Here is a 17640-nt window from a genome sequence, read left to right as displayed (position 1 = left end):
TAAATAAATTACTTAACTGAAATGTCTGAATAGCCTTTCCTGTGCCTATATCCCTATATTGAGCACCCCAGAGGTAATGAGTTCAAATCCCATACGGCACGTTCTGAAGTTGATTTCAATAAAGCAATTTATTTTTCTTGTGGCTCCAGAAAGAACTAAATTATTAGTGCACTGGGTGGGTTTTACCAATGTCCTTCAGGACAGAAAATCTGCAACCCCACAAGTGACTTTTGTCCTACACAAAGTCATTGATTGTCATTTGGCAGTATAGAACTTTAATATTGCTGAAAAGAGAGACGTGTTACTGAAGCTTTTCAGCTTGCACTCATCAGCACAAATGCAAGAATACCAAATTTCAAATGATCCAACAATTTATACTATAGGAGGAAAGGGCTGGTTGGCAACTTGGCCAATTGCTTTCTCCATGGCAAGGTCTCAGCTAATGGGAACTACAGACTCCTGGGTAATTCAAAAAAAAGGCGCAAGGCTTGAACATATTCCTTTTGTTTGCTGAGAACAGAATCATACCTTGCAAGCTTGATAGACAGAGCGCATCAAAGCAATCCTGCAGGTCAATGCCTGTCCTGATCAGATCATTGTTTGCTGTGCATCACGCAAATCACAAATGGGCCACAGAGTGCCACTGTCAGACCTGAAAAGCACCCAGTCTGCCTCAAATTACCCTGGAAAGGCAAAGTATCTCAAAAATTTGAACAGGTTAAGCAAGCTATTTCACACTGCTACTATGCAGTGGCTATACGAATGGTATTTTCCACTAACAGCATGCTGCCATCATTGCAAAAAGGTGTTCTGCATACCACACAATTGAAGGATGTCATATATGAATTTCAGTGCCAGTGCAATGTCGGGTATATAGCCCACATGTCCCACCGATTGGCTAATCGAATCAAACAGGATGTTCCTTTGGTTATTTGTAATAGGCAGAGTACAAAATGTACTCCACCAGCGTGCATTTGCTAAACTCAAAACAAAACATCTAGCTTTAGATGCAAACCTGCAATTCTTGCGCAATATCCAGAGTATGCTAATATCTACACTAACAGCCAATTTAAGATGATTGGTCAAGCTCATTTATACATGCTTGAAGCAACATGCATTCATATGCAGGGACCCATTCTCTGAAAACAAAAAGGAAACATGTTCAAGTCTTGCACCTTTTCTCAATTACCCAGGAACTTGGGGAGCCTATATTGCGCCATTGATTTCTCCATGGCAAACGTCAGCCAGAGTTGACTATTCACCCAGTCAACACCCTTTTCTCCTCTAGTATAAATTGTTGCAATTTGAAATTTGGCGTTCTTGTATTTTGTCCTGATGAGTGCAAGAGGAAGAGCTTTGGCAATATGTCTCTCTTTTCAGCAATATTCAAGTAATTGATTCTTAATGCCTCCTGAACTGACCCAAGAATCATTTTGTTTAAAGCAGTAACCTCAATGCAGGTTAAGATAGGCAATTCTAGCTAGGTGAAATGTATTGCCTATGTGAAAAAAAAAGCAACATCCTGCACTGATTGGTCTCCTACCACAATGATTGCCTTCCTTTTTTATTATGGGATGGGGGCGTCACTGGCTAGACCAGCATTTATTGCTCATCACCTTGTTGCCCATGAGAAGATGGTAGTGAGCTGACTTCTTGTACCGCTGTAGTTCATGTGGTGGAGGTACACCCAGTGCTGTTAGGGAGGGAGTTCCAGGATTTTGACCCAGCGACAGTGAAGGAATGGCGATAGGTTTCCAAGTCATGATGGAGAGTGGCACTTCGAGGTGGTGGTGTTCCCATGTGTCTGCCTGTCCTTGTGCTTCTAGATGGCACCGGTCATGGGTTTGGAAGGTGCTGTCTAAGGAACCTTGTTGGGTTCCTGCAGTGCAACTTGCTGCCACTGCTTCAGTGGTGGAGGGAATGAATGGTTGTGGAAGGGGTGCCAATCAATTGGGCTGCTTTGTCCTGGATGGTGTCAAGCTTCTTCAGTGTTGTAGGAGCTGCACTCATCCAGGCAAGTGGAGACAATTCCATCACACTCCTGACTTGTGTCTTGTAGATGGTGGGCAGATTTTGGGGAGTCAGGAGACAAGTAACTCACCACAGCATTCCTAGCCTCTGACCTGCTCTTGTAGCCACAGTATTTATATGGCTAGTCCAGTTCAGTTCTGACCAATGGGAACCCCAGGATATTTATGGTAGGGTATTCAGCGATGGTAACGCCATCGAATATGAAGGGGTGATGGTTAGATTCTCATGTTGGAGATGGTCTTTGCCTTGCACTTGTGTGGTGCGAATGTTACTTGTCACCCCAAGCCGAATATTGTCCAGGTCTTGCTGCATTTGGACATTCAGGAATAAAACTAACAAGCCTCGAGAGGTTTTTTTTAAACATTTATTAATTTAACAATGAATTTAAACACAAAAGCATGTCTACAAATTACTACCATAATAACTTTTAAACAAATCCCCAAATTAATTACTCCCAGGCAAATATCTTCACCAAGGCAAAAGCAACCCACAGACTTTAAACATACACCAGGCAAAGCACATTTTACCTTAAGAATTCAAAATGAGGTTCCTTTCAATTTGTTTCCTTTGCAGACAGTGCTAGGCTTAGATCTTACATGCCTCTGACTCATTCGCACAAAGCTCTTCTGTTTATACCTAGCCTTCCCTTTGAATGTAAATTCTCATTGTATCACCAGGCCCTTTGAACTCCACCTCTTCTAACAATAAAACCCCTTTAAAAGTACCAATTTTATTTGTAATTTAAACATAATGCTTAGTGTCTCCTAGCGAGGTGCAAGATTTCACCCCCCAGTATTTGAATGGTTCATTCAACAAAATGCAAGTGTCCCCTTTACCTTACTGTTTAACATCTCAAAACCAATATACATCAGGCTAGCTGGCTTTAATCCAATTAAGACACACAGACACACCCACAGACACAGACCCTACTACAAATCCAATTTAAAATAATTTCCAATAACATTATATACAATAATATCTCGTCATGACAACATGGACTGCTTCAGTATCTGAGAAGTTGCAAATGGTGCAAATCAGTGAACATCCCATGTCTGACCTTATGATGGTCATTGATGAAGTAGCTGAAAACGGTTGGGTCTAGGACACTACCCTGAGGAACTCCTGTAGAGATGCCCTGGAACTGAAATAATTGACCTCCAATAACCACAACCATCTTCCTTTGCACTAGGTATGACTCCAACCATACTCCTGAACCAGGTATGGTTGTTGCCTTTGGAGGGTTTCTATGTTGACTTTCATTAACTTCAGTTACATTATGAATCCTTGGTGCTGTAGTCAGTTAAATGCTGCCTTGCTATGAAGAACAATTACCCACACCTTTCCTCTGGCATTAAGGCTTTGCATCCATGTCTGGGCCATGGCTGAAATGAAGTTAAGGGCTAAGTGATTCTGGTAGAATTAGAAATGAACATCTGTGAGCAGGTTATCTGCGAGTAGATGCTACTCAATTTCAACATTTGTGATGTGGCAGATTAAAGAAATGTACAACTTTAGAATGAATTTCTAGAACTGACCTCAGTGACTTGTCATCATAGAAACATAGAAAGTAGGAGCAAAAAATTCAGCCCCTCAAGCCTGCTCTGCTATTCAATAGGATTGTGGCTGATCCTCTACCTCAAAGCCATATTCCCACTCCCTCACCCTGCCCCTTGATGCCTTTAGTGACTTGACCTCCACAGTCTTCTGTGGTAGAGAATTTCACAGGTTCACCGCCCTCATCTCAGTCCTACTGGCCTACTCTGTATCTCCCAAGAATTTGCCCACTCACTCAACTTATCCAAGTCGTCTTGAAGCCTCTTGACATCCTCCTCATCACTCACATTCCCACCTAGTTGGGTCGTCAGAAAACTTGGAAATATTACATTTGGTTCCCTCAACCAAACCATTGATATATATTGTGAATAGCTGGGGCCCAAGCACTGATCCCTGCGGTATCCCACTAGTCACCACTTGCCACTTCTACAGACCCATTTATTCCTACTGATTCCTGTTGGTGGACCAATTTTCAATCCATGCCAGTATAGTATCCCCAATCCCATGTGCTTTAATTTTGCATACTAACCCCTTACGTGGGACATTATCAAAAGCTTTCTGAAAATCCAAATACACCACATCCATTGGTTCTCCCTCATCCATTCTGCTAGTTATATCCTCAAAACTCCAGTGGGTTTGTTAAACATGATTTCCTTCTCATAAATCCATGTTGACTTTGTCTAACCCCATTGATATTTACTAAGTGTACTGTTGTCACATCCTTTATAATAGATTCTAGCATTTTCCCTACTACGGATATTAAGCTAACCGTTCTGTTGGCCCCTGTTATCTCCCTCCTTTATTAAATAGTGGGGTTACATTTGCCACTCTCCAATCTGCTGAGATTGTTCCAGAATCTGGGAAGATGATAACCAACTATTTCCATGGCCACCTTCTTTACTACCCTGGGATATAGATTATCAGGCCCTAGGGATTTATTGGCTTTCAGTCCCATTTATTTCTCCAGAACTATTTTTTTAGTAATACTAATTTTCGTCAATTCCCCCTTCCCACTAGACCCTTGGTTCCCTATTCTTTCTGGGAAGTTGTTATTTGTGTCTTCCTCCATGAAGACAGAACTAAAGTAGTTGTTCAATTGCTCTGCCAACTCCTTGTTCTCCATTATAAATTCTCCATTATAAAAGCAGACTGTAAAAGCTTCTGTGTTCCTTGCAAGTTTACTCTCAAACTCTATTTTCCCCTTCTTGGTCAATCTCTTGGTTCTCCTTTGTTGAATTCTAAACTGCTCCTAATCCTCAGGCTTGCTACTTTTTCTGGCAACTTTATAGGACTGCACTTGGATCTAATACCATCCTTAATTTCTTTTGTTAGCCATGGTTGGGCTGCTTTTCCTGTTGTGTTTTTGTGCCAGAAAGGAATGTACAACTGTTGCAATGCATACATTCGCTCCTTAAATATTAGCTATTGCCTTTCCACTGTCATGCCTGTTAATGAAGTTTCCCAATCTATCATAGCCAACTCATCCCTCATACCTTCATAGTTTCTTTTGTTTAAATTTAGGACCCTAGTTTCAGATTGGACTACTTCACTTTCCATCCTAATGAACAATTGTATCATGTTATGGTTGCTCTTCCCTAAAGGACCCCACACAATAAGATTATTAATTAACCCCTTCTTATTGCACAATGCCAAATCCAGAATAGCCTGTTCCCTAGTCAGTTCCTTGACATACTGACCTAAAAAAAATCATCTCATACACATTCCAGGAATTCATCACCACAGTATTATTGCTAAATTGGTTTGCCCTGTCTGTATGTAGATTAGTCACTCATGATTACCGTAGCATCCTTGTTATGTGCATCGCTAATTTCCTGTTTAATGCTGTCCCCCCCCCACCTTACCACTACTGCTCGGAGGCCTAAAGACAACTTCCACCAATTTTTTCTGCCCCTTGTTGCTTCTCAGCTCCACCCGGACTGATTCCATATCTTGATTTTACGATCCTATATCCTTTTTTCACTATTGCACTGATGTCATCCTTTACCAACAGAACCCCACTTCCCTTTCCTTTTTGCCTGTCCTTCCTGAATATTGAATACCCTTGCATATTCAGTTCCCAGCCTTGATTACCCTGTAGCCATCTCTCCGTAATCGCAATCATATCGTACCCGTTTACATCCAATTGCGCTATGAATTGGTCTACCTTATTGTGAATGCACCATGCATTCAGATACAGCGCTTTTAGACTTGCCTTTTTAACAATTTTTACACATTTATTTTTGTGCTATGGCCCTATTTTCTGATAGTCCTTGTTTTTCCTGTCTTCCACTTCTGCTTTTTGCTTTTCTATCTTTCATTTTTATCATTGTTTCCCCCTCTTGTGTCTCACCACTGAGGTTCCCTTGGCATTCTAGTTTAAACCCTTCCCCACAGTACTAGCGAATACCCCTGTGAGGATATTGGTCCCAGTCCCACTGGGGTCCCATCTTCCCGGGAATTGGTCCCAATACCTCAGGCATCTAAATCCCTCTCCTCCTACACCATCTCTCCAGCTACGCATTCATCTGGTCTATTCTCCTATTCCTAATCTTGCTAGCATGTGACACTGGGAGTAATCCTGAGATTGCTACCTTTGATGTTCTGCTTTTTAATTTATTTCTTAACTCCCTGTATTCTCCTTGCCGGACCCCCTCTTTACCTAGGTCGTTGGTACTGATATTGACCACAACCTCTGGCCTTTCACCTTTCCCCTTCAGAATGTCTTGCAGCCGCCCAGTAATATCCTTGACCCTGGCACCAATGAGGCAACATACCATCCTGGTGTCACCTCTGCGGCCGAAGATGGACCCAGGGGACTCCTGCACTACCTGCCTAGTGCTTTTACTCTGTCCAGCAGTCACCCATTCCCCTGTCTGCCTGTGCACTCTTTACGTGCAGTGAGACTACCCCACTGTATGTGCTATCTGCAGCTTCAGCTGAAACATGGATTTTGAATAACTGCAGCTGGAGACACCGCCTGAATATGTGGTCACCCTGGACACTGGAAGTGTTCCTGACTTCCCACATCACACAGGAGGAGCACTCCATATGGCCAAGCTGCCCTGCCATGACTTACCCTTAATTATGGCAGATTGTGAAATTTGAATTCAATAAACATCTGGAATTAAAAGTCTAATGATGACCATGAAACCATTGTTGATTGCTGTAAAAAGTCACGTGGTTCACTAATGTCCTTTAGGGAAGAAAAATCCGCTGTCCTTACCTGGTCTGGCCTACATGTGACTCCAGATCTGCCGTATTATGATTGACTCTTAACTGCCCTCTGGCTTGCTAGCCCATTTCATTCAATTGTATCAAAGCACTAAAAAGTCAATAAAAAGGAATGAAACTGGAAGACCATCCGGCATCGACCTAGGCACCGGAAACGACAACAGCAAATCCAGCCCTGTCAACCCCGAAAAGCTTTCCTTACAAACAACTGGGGGCTTGAGTCAAAATTGGGAGAGCTGCCTCACAGACTAGTCAACAGCCTGACATAGTCATACTCATAGAAACATACCTGACAAATCATGTCCCAGACACTACCATCAACATCCCCGTCCTGTCCTATCAGCAGGACAGACCCAGCAGAGGTGGTGGCGCAGTGGCACACAGTCAGGAGGGAATTGCTCAGGGAGTCCTCAATATTGGCTGCAGACCCCATGACGTCTCATGGCATCAGGTCAAACATGGGCAAGGAAACCTCCTGCTGAATACCAAGTACCAGCACCCAACCCCGCCCCATTCAGTTGATAAATCAGTACTCCATGTTAAAAACCACTTGGAAGAATCGCTGAGGGTGGCAAGGGCACAGAATGTACTCGGGTGGCGGACTTTAATGTCCATCACCAAGAGTGGCTCGGTAGCACTACCACAGACTGAGTCCTAAAAGACATAGCTGCTACACTGGGTCTGTGGCAGGTGGTGAGGAAACCAACAAGGGGGGAAAACATCCTTGATCTCATCTTCAATCTGCCTGCTGCAGATGTATCTGTCCATGACATTATTAGTAGGAGTAACCACTGCACAGTCTTGGTAGAGACAAAGTCCCGTCTTCACATTGAAGATACCTGCCATTGTGTTGTGTGGCACTATGACCGTGCTAAATGGGATAGATTTTGAACAGGTCTAGTAGCTCAAGACTGGGCATCCATGAGGCGCTGTGGGCCATCAGTAGCAGCAGAATTGTACTCGAACATAATCTGCAACCTCATGGCCCAGCATATCCCCCACTCTACCATTACCACCAAGCCAGGGGATCAACGAAGAATGTAGGAGGGCATGCCAGGAGCAGCATCAGGCGTATCTAAAAATGAGATGCCAACCTGGTGAAGCTACAACACATGAATACCTGTGTGCCAACAGCATAAGCAGCAGGTGATAGACAGAGCTAAGGGATTCCACAACCGACAGATCATATCTAAGCTCTGCAGCCCTGCCACATTCAGTCGTGAATGGTGGTGGACAATTAAACAATTCACTGGAGGAGGAGGCTCCACAAATATCCCCATCCTCAATGATGGAGGAGCCCAGCACATCAGTGCAAAAGATAAGGCTGAAGCATTCACAACAATCTTCAGTCAGAAGTGCGGAGTAGATGATCCATCTCTGTCTCCTCCAGAGGTCCTCAACATCACCGGTACCAATCTTCTGCCAATTCGATTCACTCCATATGATATCAAGAGATGGCTGAAGACACTGAATACTGCAAAACTGTGGGCCCTGACAGTATTCTGGCAATAGTGCTGAAGACTTGTGCTCCAGAACTTGCCACGCCCCTAGCCAAGCTGTTCCAGTACAGCTACAACACTGGCAACTACGTCGCAAATTGCCCAGGTATGTCCTGTACACAAAATGTAGGACAGATACAACCTAGACAATTACTGCCCCATCAGTCTACTCACGATCATCAGCAAAGTAATGGAAGGGGTCATCAACATTGCTATCAAGTGGCACTTGCTTAGCAATAACCTGCTCGCTGATGATCAGTTTGGGTTCCGCCAGGGCCACTCAGTTCATGACCTCATTACATCTTTGGTTCAAACATGGACAAAGAGCTGAACTCTAGAGGCGAAGCAAGAGTCACTGCCCTTAACATCAAGGCAGCGTTTGATCTAGTGTGGTATCGAAGAACCCGAGCAAAACTGGAGCCAATGGGAATCAGGGGGGAAACTCTCCACTGGTTGGAGTCATACCTAGCACAAAGGGAGATGGTTGTGGTTGTTGAAGCTCAATCATCTAATTTCCAGGACATCACTGCAGGAGTTCCTCGGGGTAGTGTCCTAGGCCCAACCATCTTCAGCTGCTTCATCAATGACCTTCCTTCTATCATAAAGTTCAGAAGTGGGGATGTTCACTGATGATTGCACAATGTTCAGCACCATTCACAACTCAGATACTGAAGCAATCCATGCACAAATGCAGCAACACCTGGACAACATCCAGGCTTGGGCTGACAAGTTGAAAGTAACATTTTGTGCCACACAAGTGCCAGGCAATGACTATCTCCAACAAGACTGTATCTAAACATCACCCCTTGACGTTCAATGACATTATCATCACTGAATCCCCCACTTTTAATATCCTAGGGATTACCATTGATCAGGAACTGAGCTCGACAAGCCATATAAATATTGTGGCTACAAGAGCAGGTCAGAGGCTAGGAATCCTGCAGTGAATAACTCACTTCCTGACTCCCCAAAGCCTGTCCACCATCTACAAGGCACAAATCAGGAATGTGATGGAATACTCCCCACTTGTCTGGATGAGTGTAACTCCTACAACATTCAAGAAGCTTGACACCATCCAGGGCAAAGCAGCCCACTCGATTGGCACCACATCCACAAACATCCACTCCCTCTGCCACCGACACACAGTTGCAGCGGTGTGCACCATCTACAAGATGTACTGCAGAAACTCACCAAGACTCCTTACACAGCACCTTACAAACCCATGACCATTACTATCTAGTGTCACTTGTGTACAGTTCTGGGCACCATATTATAGGAAAGATGTGAACACATTGGAGAGAGTGCAGAAGAGGTTTACAAAAATGGTCCCGGGGTGAGAAACTTCAGCTATAAGGATAGATTGGAGAAGTTGGGATTGTTTTCCTTGGTGAGGAGAAGGCGGAGAGGAGACTTGATAGAAGTTTTCAAAATCATGAGGAGGTTGGACAGAGTAGATGGGGAGAAGCTGTTCCCACTTGTAAAAGGGTCAAGAATGAGAAAGTACAGATTTAAAATAATTTGCAAAAGAAGCAAATGTGATGTGAGAAAAAACTTTTTCACACTGCGAGCGCTTCAGGTCTGGAATGCATTGCGTGGAAGTGTGGTGGAGGCAGGTTCAATTGAGGCATTCAAGAGGGTATTAGATGACTTTTTGAATAGAAACAATCTACAGGGGCATGGGGGAAAGGCAGAGCAATGGCACTAGGTCATAATGCTCATTGGAGAGCTAGTGCAGACATGATGGGCCGAATGGCTTCCTTCTGTGCCAGTAAGACTCTGTGATTCTGCGAAGGATGAGGGCTGCAGATACGTGGGAACACCACCACCTAAGTTCCCCTCCAAGTCACTCACTGTCCTGACTTGGAACTATATCACCATTCCTTCACTGTCACTGGGTCAAAATCCTAGAACTCCCATCCTAACAGAACTGCAAGTGTATCTACACCACAGGGTCTGCAGCGATTCAAGAGAGCAACCTACCTCCACCTTCTCAAGGGCAATTAGGGATGGGCAATAAATGCTGGCCTAGCCATCAACTCCCATGTCCCATAAGTGAATAAATAAAACCTCCCTTTACTTTTACTTCTAGTTTAAAGAGGAATATATTCTAGGGTCCTTACTTTACTTTAGGTTAAGTAGTGTTTAAAGCATAAGACCAATTTTTACTTTAAAGACTGGACAATGGAAATACTCACCATGCCCTACTTACCAAGGCCACCGCTCCTTTCATGTTGGCTACAGGTCACTCAATGAACTTATGTTTCCCCTGTGATGTCACCCTTCAATGTTTTCAAAAATCATCCATTTTCAAACACTGGATGCTGAATAAAGTAGTGACTCCACTCTGCAATAATGCACTCTGTGCCAGGGCACTTACCTTCTCTTACTTATTCTACTGAAATTCAGATGACTCTCCTATCTAGCAGCTCGAGAGCCAGGTTAGGCCAGTTACTTTATTTGCTGATCTCACCTGCTCTCCAGCAGAGGGTTTGGTTTGCTTTATTAGCCCTGCCCCAAGCCTCTAAGAGACTTAAAACTGTAAATTTAAGTAAAATGCTAAATTGCAAGCAAGCAGTACTAGATTTTTATAAAAGATCAACCCTTAAAATTTAAACTTTCACTCCCTACTCACCAAACTCGCCGTGATTCCACTCTGCAACAATGCACTCCGTGCACCTCACATTGGTTTAAGTATAGAGGGTAGCTTAATCCGTGATGGTGAACATGTGGCAAAGAGAGGGAGGACAAATACAGCATGATAAAGAACCCAGTGCATCTGTTCCCCCACCAAAGACAGCCTGATTTTATGGAGGGGAATGGCTGACCCCCTACATCATATGATGAACCCCAACAGGTTAGCAGAAAGGTTACTTGGTTTTCCATTTAATAGGAAAACTGGTACAATCACAACACTTAGATGCCTTTGGACAAAGCCAAATAAAAGTATCTTACCTCTTTAATTTTTTAGAAGCAGCCCACGGGAATGAGATAAAAATTCCTCTCTGGTTGGCTGTTGAGAACCCCAAATGAATGCAATTCTGGCAGAGGTACATTAGTTTGCTGTTGGCTTGAGTCCACAGCACAGGCTGTGATTTCGTTATAGCTGCTCTAGAGAGATTCAGGTTGCTTTGCTGATGTGCCAAGGGTTTCCCATCTTCATAAATTGGGCTTCTCTCAATATAACACAATATGTGGCCTGCTCCCAACAGCACTGTTTACATAATGAGGCTTAATTTGGATTTGATCAGAACTAAATATTTAATATCCAAGCTAAATAAATGCTTTTGAATGTTTTCCCCCTTCATTGGTCCCTTGATGCACCCTCATAGAATTTTGAATTCTTCATTATAAACTTCAAATTGCACCACTTTCCAGGTTGTCAAATGAATTGTTTTGTTAGAAAATGAATTAAATTTACTCAGATGATGACCACACTGTCAACTTTTGACATCAGGGAGCAGCTTAATTGAATGTAGGGGAAATAAATATAAATAGAGCAAAGCAAATAGGTTTCTTTCAGGCTTTTAAACAGGGTCTAACTTACATTCCCACCTGTACAATCTGTGCAATTTCATGTAAGCTGTGAGGAGGACACAAAGAGGCTGTAGAGGAATAAAGACAGGCTAAGTGAGTGGACAACAAGATGGCAGATGTAGTATAATGTGGGGGTGTGTGAGTTATTCATCTGGGTAGTAAGAATAGAAAAGGGGAATATATTTTAAAAGGCATGGAACTTTTAAATGTTGATACGTACTCGTAAGAAGAACAAGGAAAGTTAGCAGTCAGATATAGCAAGCAATTAGAAGCTAAATGAAGTGTTGACCTTTATTGAAAGGGAATTACAAGAATAAGGAAGCCTTGCTACAATTGTACAGGGCTTTGATAAGACAGTCCCTGGACTGTGCGCAATTTTAGTCTTCCATATCTAAGGAAAGCTATACTTGCATTTGAGGCTGTAGAGTGAAGGTTCACCTGGGTGAAGAGGGTTGACTTTTCGTGACAGACTAAATAAATTGAGCCGATATTCACTCTGGAGTTAGAGAAGATTGGGAGGCTATCTCATTGAAGCATACAAGATTCTGAAGGGATTTGACAAGATAGATACTGAGATGCGAATCTAAAACATGGGGCCAGAGTCTCGGGATAAGGAGACCAATCATATAGGACTGTGATGATGAGAAATTTCACTTAGAGTGTTATGAACTTTTGCAATTTCTCCACAAGAAGCTTGTGCATGCTCCATTATTGAGTATATTCAAAGTTGAGATGGATAGATTTTTCATCTCTCAGAGAATTATAGGGATATGGCGAGCAGGCAAGAGAATGGAGATGAAGTAGAAGGTGAGGCACAATCATATTGAATGACAGGCTCAAGGGGCAGTATGGTCTCCTCCTGCTCCAATTTCTTATGTTCTAAAGCACAATATCAGGTCACTTGGGCCAATTGGTCCATGTTGGTGTTTATTCTCCATGAGCCTCCTCCCACCTATCTTCATTTAACTCTATCAGCATAATGTTCTATTCTTGTCTCCCTCATGTGTTTATCCAGTTTCTCTAACATTGTGTCAGGAATTAAGGGGGTTAGGGATAAGGAGAACACTGCATAATTTTTAGTCAACCAACTTCAGTCTTCATAGGGCCAGGAAAAGGGCCGGTTTTTTTTGGACAAATTCTCTTAATTTAGCTTCTGAGTACATGATTGAAGGAGATTTTAAGCAGGAATACTGACTCCACTTTTTTATTTTTCTGTTTATTGAAGCATTCCTGGATCTGCCATCTGTGCCTTCGACATGGAGCAGATTTCCAGCATTTTTGACGGACGTTTCAAGGAGCAGAAATCCCCAGAGTCTATATGGACGCCGGTTCCTGAGGAATTGGTTCCAAAGCCAAGGTAAGAGAATCCTTCAAGGCCAAGAACACACAACACACTATAAAATGAAATGAGTCTGTCTGAAGGTGAAATGGAAGTGCCTTGAATAAAACACTTTCTATTTTCAATATCGTCAGCATTGAGCTCTCAAAAGTAAAATTCAGTACAATTAGATTGATATGACTGAGCAGCTCGTTCAGCATTTTCAGTGGGCATTTAAGACTCAGCCACATTGCTGTGGGTCTGGAGTCACAGATAGACCAAACTGGGAAGGACAGCAGATTTCATTTCCTAAAGGAGATTAGTGAACCAGATGGATTTTATAACAATTGACAATGGTTTCATGGTCACCATTACTGAGATTAGCTTTTAATTCCAGATTTATTAATTGAATTTAAATTCCACCAGCTGCTGTTGTGGGGGGTGGGGGGGGGGGGGGGTGGTTGGGGGGTGAGGGTTGAACCTATGTTCCCAGGGCATTAGCCTGCATCTCTCGATTACTCGTCCAGTGACATTACCAGTCTGCCATCATCTCCCCCCAACACCCTGGGGGTTACCATTAACCAGAAACTGAACTAGACCAGCCATATAAATACTGTGGCTACAACAGCAGGTCGGAGACTGGGAACTTTGAGGTGAATAACTCACCTCCTGACTCCCCAAAACCTGCCCGCCATCTACAAGGCACAAGTCAGGAGTGCGATGGAGTACTTTCCACTTGCTTGGGTGAATGCAGCTCCAACAACACTTAAGAAGCTTGACACCTTCCAGGACAAAGCAGTCCACTTGATTGGCCCATCCTGCACCTTAAATCTCCATTCCCTCCACCACCGATGGCACAGTGGCAGCAGTGTGTACCATCTACAAGATGGACTGCAGCAACTCACCAAGACTCCTTCAACAGCACCTTCCAAACCCACAACATCTACCACCTAGAAGGACAGGGCAGCAGATGCATGGGAAAGCCACCACCTACAAGTGCCCCTCAAAGCCACATTCCATCCTGACTTGGAACTATATCACTGTTCTGTTACTTGTCACTGGGTCAAAATCCTGGAACTCCCTTCCTAACAGCACTATGATTGTACCTAGCCCACATGGACCCAGCAGGTCAAGAAGGCAGCTCACCACCACCTTCTCAAGGGCAGATAGGATTGGGCAATATATGCTGGCCTTGCCAGTGACACCCTCATTCCATGGATGAATAAAAAAAGGACTTTAGCTTCCCCTATTCCACCTCAGTAATGCAACTCTGCAGGAACCTCAAAGAGCACGGGCCACTGCTCTAATGTAGCATTTTTATACTTTAGATGCTCTAGTGGCTTCACTGAGTGAAATTGGCAACTTAAACCTGACTTAGGGGCCTTGGGATAATGGTGCAAGTAACCAGCCTGCATGAAATAATCTCACCCTTGTCTACTCCATTGCAGCGTGGGCATTTTAGACCCCCTGCACTCAATGAAGTCGGACCTGTTAAGAGACAAGGCTCATGGCACTTCACAGGAATTGTGAACCATGGGAGGAAGCCTAGTCTGGAGTCGGGAACCTATTGACAAGTAATTGTCAAGGTGTTGACTTCACATGTCATGATGTAATAATGCATTATAAGTTAAGTATATTTTTAATACTGTGATTAATAAAATGGCTTTATTCTTCAAAAATAAGTGACTATTAAATTGACTAACATTGTGAAAATATTCAGATGCATTAGAATGCTTTATCTAGTGTATAAAGTTTTTGAGATTAAGATCTTGTGGTACCAATTTTTCCCCATGATTTAATCTTTTCTTTGATTGACAGTCCTGTCATCTGTTCAGTCTTTTGAAGCACTGGAACAAATAGCTACCTGTTACACAACTTTTAAGGACTTTAATGTATTCAGTTCTAGAGGCTTTATTGACACTGTTTTAGAATCCCATTATGAATGCTAGGCTGAGCCCCAAGCACCACTAATGGTTTAGCTCAGCAGAGGTTGTTGATACACCTGTCAAAGGGGCTGAGAGTTTTGTTTTGATTAACAATTTTGTGAGCAGTTAATAGGATTAAAGTTACAGAGGATGCAAGTAACATCCCAGAAATAGCTGTAAATCAGGAATTGGAAGGGAGAGAGGAACTCAGGAAAATTGCAATTGCCATGGAAGCGGTACCTAGCAAATTGCTGGAGCTGCAGGCTGACAAATCCTTGGGTCCTGATGGACTTTATCCTAGGGTCTTAAAAGAAATGACTAGGGAGATAGTTGATGCATTGGTTTTAATTTTCTAAAATTCCCTGGATTCAGGGAAGATGTTATTAGATTGGAAAATAGCAAATGTAACTCCTTTACTCAAAGAGGGAGGGAGGCAGAAAGGAGGAAACTACAGGCCTGTTAGCTTAAGTGTTAAGGAAAAAAATTTAGAAGCTATTATTAAAGATGTTATGGCAGGGCACTTAGAAAAATTCAAGGCTCTCAGGCAGAGCCATCATGGTTTTGTGAAAAGACAGTCATGTTTAATCAACTTATTGGAGTTCTTTGAAGGAGTCACATGTGCTGTGGATAAAGAGGACCCAGTGAATGTACTGTACATAGATTTCCAGAAGACATTTGATAAGGTGCCACATCAAAGGTTATTGCATGAAATAAAGGTTCAGGGCGTAGAGGGTAAATATTGGCATGGATAGAATATTGGATAGCTAACAGGAAACAGAGGATAGCCATACTTTTTCTGATTGGTAGGATGTACCGAACGGTGTGCCACAGGGATCAATTCTGGGGCCTCAGCTTTTTACGATTTATATAAATGACTTGAATGAAGGGACCGAAGATATGGTTTCTTAATTTGCTGATGAAACAAAGTTAGGTGGGAATGTAAGTTGTCAAGAGGACATAAGGAGGCTATAAGGGGGGATAGATAGATTAAGTCAGTGGGCAAAGTTCTGTCAAATGGAGTATAATGTGGGAAATGTGAAATTCTCCATTTCAGCAGGAAGAATTTAAAAAAGCATATTGATGAGAAATTGTAGAGCTCTGAGATGCAGAGGGATCTGGGGGTCCTCGTGCATGAATCACATACGGCTAGTATGTAAGTGAAGCAGTGGATACATGCCAACTTTTCCTCATAAGATAACCCACCTATTCCTGGTATTAGTTTAGTATATCTTCTTCGAACTGCTTCTGATGCATTTACATCCTTCCTTAAATAAGGAACCAATATTGTACACAGTACTCCAGATGTGATGTCACCAGTGTCCTGTACAACTGAAGCAAGTAATTAGGAAAGCTAATAGAACGTTATTGTTTATTTTGAGGGGATTTAAATATGAAAGTAGGGAGGTTAAGCTTCAGTTGTACAGGACACTAGTGACACCACATCTGGAGTACTGTGTACAATATTGGTTCCTTATTTAAGGAAGGATGTAAATGCATCAGAAGCAGTTCAAAGAAGATATACTAAACTAATACCAGGAATAGGTGAGTTATCTTATGAGCAAAGGTTGGCATGTATCCACTGGAGTTTAGAAGAGTACGAGCTGATTTGATTGAGACATATAAGATCCTGAGGGGTCTTGAACGGTGGATGTGGAGATGGTGTTTCCTCTGTGGGAGAATCTAGAACTAGGGGTCAGTGTTTAAAAGTAAGGAGTCACACATTTGAGACAGAAATAAGAAGAATTTCTTTCTCTCAAGAGGTAGTGAACTCACTTCCTCAAAAGGCAGTGGAAGCAGAGTCTTTGAATGTTTTCAAGGCAGATGTAGATGGACTCTTGATAAACAAGGGGGTGAAAGGTTATCAGGGGTAGGCAGGAATGTAGAGTTTAGGTTGCAGTCAGATCAGCCATGATCTTATTGAATGGCAAAGCAGGCTTGAAGGGCTGAGTGGCCAAATCCTGCTCCTAATTCATATGTTCATCTTTGAATGCCTGTTTATTTATTTTGATAGCTTTATTAACACTTAAGAGGAATAACTTTTTTCAAGTATTGTGGTTATGTGTTTTATTATCAGTTTTATGAGCTCCTAAGAGGATTAGAGTTTTTCAAGAGGTTTTTGAAATGACTGTTTGTTTATTTTGACAGTTTTATGAGCATCTCAAAGACTTCCCATTGTTAAGATAGAACTCATGAATTCTGTCCATTGCTGATACTGGGTGAGTGGGAATGGGAGTATGGATGAGGCATGGAAGGTATGGAGAAGGCATAAAGGGTGTGGAGGGGGAATGGGGAGTTGGTGGGGGGGAGGTGAGGGGAAGTGAGGGATAAGAACTAGGCTGACTAACATTCATTTACAGAACTGGGCTGATGCTCCAGTGAATAGCAGTGGCCTTCTACCCTGTCTGCCTCGGCATCCAACCACCTCCATTCCTGCCTCGGCTGTTTCCAGGGCCCGTGGCCCTAAATCTAGCCCATCCCTGCCAAACCACCAGGAAAATGGTGCAGGTGGGCACTGGCAGGCAGAAGGCGGGATCCTGACTTCAGGAAA

General features: G+C 42.9%; 1 protein-coding gene across 4 annotated transcripts in view; it reads left to right on the top strand.

Annotated features, from left to right (window-relative positions):
- Positions 1 to 17640, top strand: part of sema6bb (sema domain, transmembrane domain (TM), and cytoplasmic domain, (semaphorin) 6Bb) — a 590981-nt gene that overhangs the window by 522128 nt on the left and 51213 nt on the right. For all 4 annotated transcript variants that reach the window (XM_041204971.1, XM_041204968.1, XM_041204969.1 and 1 more), the window contains one exon: positions 13075 to 13206. In XM_041204971.1, the coding sequence (XP_041060905.1) occupies positions 13075 to 13206 (132 nt within the window). The remainder of the gene's footprint in view (positions 1 to 13074; positions 13207 to 17640) is intronic.

The sequence above is a fragment of the Carcharodon carcharias genome, chromosome 14 (assembly GCF_017639515.1).
Source record: "Carcharodon carcharias isolate sCarCar2 chromosome 14, sCarCar2.pri, whole genome shotgun sequence".
In the NCBI taxonomy this organism is placed as follows: domain Eukaryota; kingdom Metazoa; phylum Chordata; class Chondrichthyes; order Lamniformes; family Lamnidae; genus Carcharodon; species Carcharodon carcharias.
Note: the sequence above shows the minus strand (reverse complement) of the source record. Positions and strands in the feature narration are given on the sequence as shown.